This window comes from Myotis brandtii, unplaced genomic scaffold (genome assembly GCF_000412655.1).
Source record: "Myotis brandtii unplaced genomic scaffold, ASM41265v1 scaffold327, whole genome shotgun sequence".
NCBI classification, from domain to species: Eukaryota; Metazoa; Chordata; class Mammalia; order Chiroptera; family Vespertilionidae; genus Myotis; species Myotis brandtii.
The window spans coordinates 310,535-319,701 of NW_005362585.1; the positions used below are offsets into that span (position 1 = coordinate 310,535).

General features: G+C 51.5%; 1 protein-coding gene across 9 annotated transcripts in view; it reads left to right on the plus strand.

The window, feature by feature from the left end:
• The window catches only part of RBM10 (RNA binding motif protein 10), a 28,835-nt gene that overhangs the window by 8,145 nt on the left and 11,523 nt on the right, over positions 1-9,167 (plus strand). For 5 of the 9 annotated variants that reach the window (XM_014543490.1, XM_014543488.1, XM_014543489.1 and 2 more), the window contains exons 2-4: positions 4,836-5,019; positions 6,516-6,746; positions 8,749-8,818. In XM_014543490.1, the coding sequence (XP_014398976.1) occupies positions 4,836-5,019; positions 6,516-6,746; positions 8,749-8,818 (485 nt within the window). Of the gene's footprint in view, positions 1-4,835; positions 5,020-6,515; positions 6,747-8,748; positions 8,819-9,167 lie in introns of those variants that run through there. The other 4 variants (XM_014543493.1, XM_014543494.1, XM_014543495.1 and 1 more) reach the window with 2 other exon arrangements.

Below are 9,167 nucleotides of genomic sequence, written 5' to 3' on the forward strand. Positions count from 1 at the left end.
CACACACACACACACACACACACACACACACACACACACTCTTCACTCTAGGAGGTAGAACTTAATTCCCCTCCTCTTGAGGATGGGCTGGTCCTAGTGACTGTGACTCTCTTCTAAAGAGTAGAGAGTTGCCGAACCGGTTTGGCTCAGTGGATAGAGCGTCGGCCTGTGGACTCAGGGGTCCCAGGTTCGATTCCGGTCAAGGGCATGTGCCTTGGTTGCAGGCACATCCCCACTAGGGGGCGTGCAGGAGGCAGCTGATAGATCTCTCTCATCGATGTTTCTGGCTCTCTATCCCTCTCCCTTCTTCTCTGTAAAAAATCAATTAAAAAAATAAAATAAAGAGTAGAGAGTAGAAAGGGAAAAAGAGAAACTTTACAGCAGAGAAATCTGACAGATCCTACCATACAACCAGATGATCAAGGTCAGCATCACCAGTGATAAGACATGTTGATATCATGTGCACCCTGGTACTATGTGATCAGAAGGGCAGCTCATATCTACTGTATTCTTCTCCCCAAAACACCATAATCTTCATCACTTCAAGTCTAATCACAAGAACACATCAGACAAACCCAAGTTGAGGTACATTCTACAAAATACCTAGCCAGTACTGTTCAAAACTGTCAAGATCGTAAAAACAACAACAGAAAGAAAAAAAAAAAACAACAAGGAAAGACCAAGAAACTTTAACAGACCAGAGGGGGCCGTAATGACTAAATGCAATATGGTAGCCTCGATTTGATCTTGGAACAGAACAGAAAGAGGATAGTAGTGGAAATACTGGTAAAATCCTAATATAGTGTACAGCTTAGTTAACTTCTGTTAACATTAGAGGAAGCTGGGTGAAGGGTGTACTAGAATTCTGTTATCTTTGAGCTTTCTGTAAATCTAAAATTATTTCAAAATAAGAAGTTTGACTTCATCAAGATTAGAAACTTTCATACATCAAAGGATACTACTCAGAAAAGTGAAAAGACAATCCACATAAAATGAAGAACATATTTCCAAGTCACATATCTGATAAGGGATTAACACCTAGAATATATAAAGAGCTCCTACAACAGCAACAGAAAACCCAATTCAAAAATAGACAACAGACTTGCATAGACATTTCTCCAAAGAATATATACAAACGACCAATAAGCACATGAAAAGATGGAGAATGACAGGTGTTGGTGAGGATGTGGAGAAATTGGAACCTTTGTGTGTTTCTGATGGGAATGTAAACTAGTGCAGCCGCTGTGGAACACAGTTTGGCAGTTCTCAAAAAATTAAATAGTTACCATGTGATCCAGCAATTCCACTCTCGGATATATACCAAAAGAATTGGAAGCAGGGACTCAGACAGATACTTGTACACCCGTGTTCGTAGCAGCATTATTCACAATAACCCAAACAACCAGGAGGTGGAAACAATGCAGGTGTCCATTAACAGATGAAGGGATAAACAAAATGTGTATACCAGCCCTGGCCGGTGTGGCTTGGTTGGTTGAAGCATTGTCCTGTACAACCGGAAGGTGGCAGGTTTAATTCCTGGTCAGGGCACATACCCAGGTTTTGGGTTCGATCCCCAGTCAGGCCACATACTAAAAGAAACGGACCAATGTTTCTCACATCCATGTTTCTCTCTCTCCCTCCCCCCCTCCTCTCTCTAAAATCAATTTGTAAAGATACATATCCTCGGGTGAGGATTTTTTTTTAAGCCTTACCTGAGGATCTTTTTCCATTGATCTTTAGAGAGAGTGTGGAAGGGAGGGAGGGAGAAGGGGGGGGAGGGGAAGGGAGAGAGAGAGAGAGAGAGAGAGAGAGAGAGAGAGAGAGAAAGAGAAGCATCGTGAGAGACATATCGACTGGTTGCCTCCCACACTTGCCCCGACTGGGCCGGGGACCAAGCCTGCAAACAAGGCACATGCCCTTGACTAGGAATCAGACCCACGACCCTTCAGTCTGCTGGCCAACACTCTAACCACTGAGCAACCGGTCAGGACTCAGTGGGGATTTAAAAAAAAATTAGTGTGGTATATACCATACATACATACATATTCAGCCATAGAAAGGAATGAAATTCTGATACATTCTACAACATGGATGAACCTTGAAAACATGCTAAGTGGAATAAGTCAAACACAAAGAGACGTATGTGATTCCACTTAAAAGAGGTACCTAGAATAGGCAAATTAATAGAGATAGAAAGTAGAATAGAGGTTGTGCAGAGAGTTATTGTTCAGTGAGCACAAAGTTTCTGTTTGGGGTGATGAAGAGGTTCTGGAAATGGTGAAGATTATCCATTGTTATCAGTATACTTTGTGCCGTTTAATTGAACACATAAAAATGATTAAAATTGTACATTTTTCTGTATATATTACCACAATAGAAATGATTTAGAAAAATACACAAAAATAACATTTAAATGTTTATTTTTTAAATGGTGTATCCAATGTGATTTTAATTTTCATCTTTCATTATGATTGAGATAGAGCATCTTTTCAAATATAAATCGTTTATATTTCTTTACTGTGAATTCTGTTCCTTTCCTTTTTCCTTTTCTTGTATCTTCCCCAGTTTATTGTTTGTCTTCACTTGGCTTTGATGGTTTTTCATGAAGTCGGATTTAGTTATTTTTTCTTCCATGGCGTTTGGATTTGTGTCATAGTTTTCCCCATTTCAAGCTTATCAAGGAATTTATCCCATGTTTTCTTCTACATTTATTGTTTCATTTTTTTCCACCTAAATCATTGACCTATTTCAGCCCGGCCAGAGTGACTCAGTTGGTTGAGCGTTGTCCTGTGCACCGAAAGGTTGTGGGTCCGATCACTGGTCAGAGCCTGTTTCTCTCTCACATCAATGTTTCTCTCTCTCCCCCTCTTCTCTCTAAGCGTGTTCTCGGATGAGGTTTAAAAAAATCAGTCAATTGTTGACCCATTTTATTTTTTAAAGATCTTTTAAACATATATAGATAGATATAGATATAGATATAGATATAGATATATAGGTATATTGATTTCAGAGAGGAAGGGGAGAGAGATAGAAACATCAATGATGAGAGAAACTCATTGATCGGCTGCCTCCTGCACACTCCCTACTGGGGATCGCGCCTGCAACCCGGGCATGTGCCCTTAACTGGAATTGAACCCGGGATCTTTCAGTCCACAGGCCAACGCTCTATCCAGTGAGCCACCCCAGCTAGAGCAATTACCAACCCATTTTAAATGTATCCTGGTTTATATGAGTGAAGTGTAGTCAGTTATAAGATCTTGCACGTGTTCATTAGTTAATCTTCTTGATGCAGTTATACTTGGGATCTTCCTGTTTTCTAAACAGTGGCACCCTGAATACAGGCAAGGTATTTATTTCTGCATATTATATCCTCGTATCATTGACAAGTACTGCTGATTTGACCTTCTCCTTTCCAACTTTTAATCTCTTTTCTTCATTCCTTTGTTTAGTTGTTTTAGCTAGTATCTTAGAACAGTGTTACTAATAGACATGCTAGTGTTGTTCCTGACCAGGATTGGGCTCCTTCTAGTGGTAGTGTATATGGTGTCTGTTTTTCCTTGTTTGTTTTTTTAATATATTTTTATTGATTTCAGAGAGGGAGAGAGAAAGAGAAACATCAATGATGAGAATCATTGATCGGCTGCCTCCTGCACGCCCCCTACTGGGGATTGAGCCTGCAACCCGGGCATGTGCCCTTGACCAGAATCGAACCTGGGACCCTTCAGTCCACAGGCTGATGCTCTATCCACTGAGCCAAACCACCTAGGGCTGTATTTCCTTGTTTTAAGTAAACATGTATTCGTTGCTTTTAGAATACTTTTTAAATCATTAGTTTATCAAAAAAATAAATAAAATATTGGGCACCTACTGAGTACTAGGCACTAAGCTAAGCTTTGGAGACTAGGGCAGTAAACCAAATGGGTATGATTCTTGCATTTCCCAGAACTCAATCTAGTTTACTTTTTCTTTTCTTTTCTTTTTTTTTTTTTTTTTGAGGAGGAGGGCACTTAAAAAATTTATTTTTATTGATTTCAGAGAGAAAGGGAGAGGGAGAGAGAGAGACAGAAACATCAATGATGAGAATCATTGATTGGCTGCCTCCTGCACACCCCCCACTAGGGATCGAGCCCGCAACCCAGGCATGTGCCCTGACGGGGAATTGAACCGTGACCTCCTGGTTTGTGGGTTGACATCAACCACTGAGTTACGCCGGCTGGGCCAGTCTAATACTTTTTTTTTAAGTCATCGAAGAAATGCACATTAAGTCAACTTTGCAATAATGACTTTACAGTTATTGCAGTGGGAGTTTAAATGAAACAGCTGCTAATGCTGGCAAGGTGACTGAGACAGGCAGGGCGCAAAATGCACGGAGGCATTGAGAGAGAGGGAGGTCGGCAGGAACCTTCGCCTGCAGGCCCCTGCAGACCTTGTAGGGCCTTGGTGAGCATTTTGGTGTTTTATCCTGAGAGTGAGGGAGACACTGAAGGGAGTGATAGGACTGGGCTCAGTTGGCTTTGCCTTGTAGAGCACTCACTCACGTTTGGGGTGTAGAGAGTGAACTGGGCTGGAGTCCTGGGTGGAGGTCAGGCGTCCACACCCACAGCCCAGGGGAGGAAGACAGCATGGAATGGAGAGGCGAGGGAGGGAAGGAGAGGAGTGGATTGTGTTGGTGAGAGAGGTGGGAGCCCGCTCGCCCCGCGGGGTCCGGATTTAGGGACCCCTGTCGGGGGTTGGGGCTGAGGGTCTACAAAGAGTGAGTGGGTCGGGCTCAGCTTCACCTATTGCACGTTTGAGAAAGGACTGCCCTGTAACCCCTCCCGCTTGCCTTCCCCCAGGGGTGGTCGTGGGGACAGGACTGGCCGCTATGGAGCCACCGACCGTTCCCAGGACGACAGTGGGGAGAACCGCAGCCGGGACCATGACTACCGAGACATGGACTACCGCTCGTACCCCCGCGAGTATGGCAGCCAGGAGGGCAAGCACGACTATGACGACTCCTCCGAGGAGCAGAGTGCAGAGGTGAGGGCAGCAGGGCCGGCCTGGCCAGGTGGGGGGCGGGGGGTGGCTCCTGCAGGGCCTCCGTCTGGCTGCAGGTAGCTTTCAGCTCCCATGCCTTTGGACTGTGCTCAGTGGCTTTGCCTCACCTGAAGGGTCTGTCCCCACTTCCCTTTGGGATGGGGGGCTCCTCTCCCGAGTTGGGGCTCCCTGACTTCCATATGCTTGGCTCTGTACTTCTGGGGGCCCCTCGCCACCACCTCTCTCCCTCTTCCCCAGGACTCAGTTAGGGCCCACGGTTTGCAAGCCGTGCATGCCTGCTCCCAGCCAGTACAAGGCTCCTGAAGCGCCTCTCAGTGGCACTCGGCGTCTAGGGGCGGGAGGGCCACTGGGAAACTGGTTCTCACCACACAGAGCAGCTCTGGGCTGCCAGCGTGGGCATTTCCCGTGCTGCCAGAGCCCCTAGACAGAAGGGAAGGCCCTGCTGAGGCCTGTCCTCTGTGCTCCATGTTGGTAGTCAGCCCTAGACTGAGGAGGAAGGCACGATGCTCCCCATCAGGGAGCCTTCAGCTGAGGGGAAGAGGCAGCCTTGCCTTAGGGAAACCCCGTTTGAGGGACAGCCAGGGCCCTGGTCTAAGCCAGCAGGCAGCTCCCTTACTCGGCGGGTGGGAAGGATGCTCTTGCAGCCTCAGCCCTGGAAGGGCAGAGTGTGGGCCGCTGGCCTCCCTCTGGGGTGAGGGGGTGTCTAATGCAGAGACCCCTGTGGGAAGCAGCCCGCTTTCCCAGTTGGGGAAGGCAGCTGCGGCGGGAAGGATAGGAGTGGAGCGATGAATCATCTGGCCCTCCCGAGGGCGGGGGTGAGGGGTGGACCCCAGCCTGGCCTGCTCAGTCCTGGAAGGATGGGTTGGGCAGCACCCAAGGAGCCAGCACCCACACCCTCTTAGGAGGGATCCTGGGCAGGCGGAAGATCAGGGACCAGGAGGCGTGCTGTGGCCCTTGCACGTTTGCTTGGCTCTGACCAAGATCTTAAGCTCTTCCTATACCCACAGCTTGGCTGCAGGGCCCAGGCGCAGGCTGGGAATCACAAGCGATGCACGGCCTTCTGTGGCACAAGGAACAACTGTGCACAGCACTAGCTGAGCTGCCTGGGGAGGAGCAGGGAGACACAGAGGGCGGGGCTTTGCGTGCCAACCTCAGACCACCTCTTCCCGAGGAGATTTAAGCAGTGTCCGGCCTCCAGTCTGTGGGAGCTCCTCCCCCCGCCAACAGAGCCACCGGCTTCTCCCCACTCCCCTCCAAGGCAGCCCCCAGAGTCGTCACGTCATGGGGAGGATGACAAACCCCAGGAGGGTTGCAGCACAGGGCTTCCCCTACCCCCCTGCCTGCCCCAGGCCTTTAGCCGGAGCCCGCCCAGCCCTGGCTTTCAGAGCCTGCCTGCCTCAGAGAGCCAGTGGCCAGCCCCCAGGCCCACCCCAGACTGACTACGCGTCTGGTGTCTGTCATCTCATTCTGTTGGCCAGGATTCCTACGAGGCCTCCCCGGGCTCCGAGACTCAGCGTAGGCGGCGGCGGCGGCACAGGCACAGCCCCACTGGCCCGCCGGGCTTCCCCCGAGACGGCGACTATCGGGACCAGGACTATCGCACGGAGCAAGGGGAGGAGGAGGAGGAGGAGGATGAGGAGGAGGAGGAGGAGAAGGCCAGTAACATCGTCATGCTGAGGATGCTGCCACAGGCAGCCACTGAGGATGACGTACGTGCCCCCCCACGGCCCCGGGCAGGTGGCAGAGCAGGAGGCCAGGCTGGGTTTCCTCCTCCAGGGCCCTCAACTTCTCCCTCACCCTGCCCTCAGCACCTTTCACCCCTTCTCCCCACCGGCTCCCGGCTCCCAGCACTGACCTGGCCTCGGGCAGGCCTTGTCTCCTGGTCTGGAAGGAGGAGCGGAGTGGCGGATAGATTGGATGCGGGAGGGAGCAGAGCATTCCTCCCGCCCATGCCCCTGGCCCTTCGTCCATTCTGCGTATGTGGGTTGAGGGCCAGACGTTGGCCAGGCCCAATGCCAGGCCAAATGCCGGGTATTGCTGGTGGTAGAGGTGATGCTGGTGGAAAGGGTCCCCATGGGATTTTCTGAGGTTTTCTTCTCACCCCTCCCCCTGCCCTCTTTTGTCACCTGCATCAGATCCCCTCACTGGCCTGGCCACAAAGCCTTGGGTTTTTTCTTTCTTTTTTTTTTTTTTTAATTCTCATGCTTAGAGAGAGGAAGGGGGAGAGAGACAGGGACAGAGAAACAGAGGGAGGAGAAAGGATGCTCAGAGAGGAAGGGGGAGAGAAAGAGAGAAGCATCGATCAGTTGCCTTCCGTAAATGCCCCAACTGGGGATCGAACCCACAACCTGGGTGTGTGCCCTGACGGGAATCGAACCATGCACAGGACGATGCTCCAACCAACTGAGCCACTCCAGCCAGACAAGCCTTGGGTTTTTTCTTTGACTTCCTTCCTCCGCTGCTAACAGTCTCTCCACACTGCGTTCCCTTCCATCTTCCTCCCTTTTCTCCTGTTCCTTCTCCTGTAGACTTCCCCTAAGGAGCCCCAGGAAAACCCCGAGAGAGCCCCTAGAGTAGCCTCCTTGCTTCTCCTCCTCCTCCCTGCCACCCCCCTTCCCTGTGAATTCTCTGCTCAGCTCTCCTCAGCCGCCCTCTAGTCTGACCCGCCTGGCCCATTCCTGGTCAGACAGTACTGAGTGCTGGCCTCTCTTGAGGATTTCTGACTTAATCCTCACAGCCACCCCGCGGAGAAGGTACTCTTTGTCTTTCCATTCTCTGGATGAGGAAGCCAGGCCCCCAGCAGGGAAGTGACTTGTCCCAAGTCCCAGCCAGTGAGTGGCAGGGCAGAGTTGGGGTCTGAAACCGAGCAGGTGGACCCCAGAGCCCTAATTCTTGCTGTGTCCTGAGCTCTTCCTGAGTGTTTGTGGTCCAGATAACCTCCTGTGTGTGTCCTTTTTCATCCTCCTACGCGTGCGTGCGTGCGTGTTTAATCTCCTTTCTGTTGTTTAAGCTGATAAGGGAACCGAGGCCCAGAGGCGTTCAGGCTGCTGCCTGAGAATGCCCAGCACACACTCCCAGGCTTCTGCGAGCGCCACCACTGGCCTAGAGACCCTGCCGCACCTGGGCCAGATCCCGAATTGCCTCTGCAGCTTCCCTCCGGCTGACTTCATCCAAACCACACCTTTCTGTCTCTGCCCCAGGTTTTGCTCCACTCAGGTTCTAGGAGCAAACGTGGCTTGGCGTTGGCTCAGACCCCAGTCCTTCCTGGTTTCGTATGTGTGTCATGGGTCTCTTGATGCGAGCAGGGGGCAGCCCCTTAGCCAGGGGCCAGAATTGCATCCCAGCTTTCCTCGCTTTGTGGCTGCACCAAGCCTCTTGGCAGGGCGCCCCCGCCCACCATTCTCCATGGCCAGGCTCGCTTGCTCTCGTATCGTTCTCTGCCCCAAGGCTCATCATGCTGCCATGCTTCACCTTGCGCCAGGCCCGGTTCTGCAATTGACTCTCCAAGTCCGGGGCCGAACGCTGAGACTGGGTACTGGTGTGGGTCTGGGGCTCTGGTCATTTGGGGGAAAAGCCTTGAGAGAAAGAGGAGACGGTGTGTGTGTGTGTGCATCGCCAATGGCCCCTCAGGGCCTGGAGGCCTCCAGCCGGCCTCAGCTACCCAGCAGCCCCCTGTGCTGAGCCGGCCCCAATCTATATCTCCCCTTACAGATCCGTGGCCAGCTGCAGTCCCATGGCATCCAAGCGCGTGAGGTCCGGCTGATGAGGAACAAATCCTCAGGTGAGCTTTCGTTCCAGTGCCTCCCCCTTCTGCTGGCCAGCCTCCGCCACCAGTCTCCTCCAGCCTCTGCCTCCTCCGCACCCTCCCTCCCCTGCCTTCCTACCACCGCTGGGAATGGGCAGCTTGGGGTCCCCCACTTGATCTCTCCCCTTCATCCCGCTCTCCTCACAGCTCTGGCCAGCAGTCTCTTTGGAGGGGCTGTTGGGGAGGAGGTGCAGCTCTGAGCTGAGCTGAGCGCTCCCCAGGGGCAGGGCCAGGGCCAGGCTCCGGGGAACCTCCTCTCTGGGACTCTGAGTATCTGAGATGGTAACCACCTCCCAATATACCCCCTTCCCTCTCCGTTCTTCTC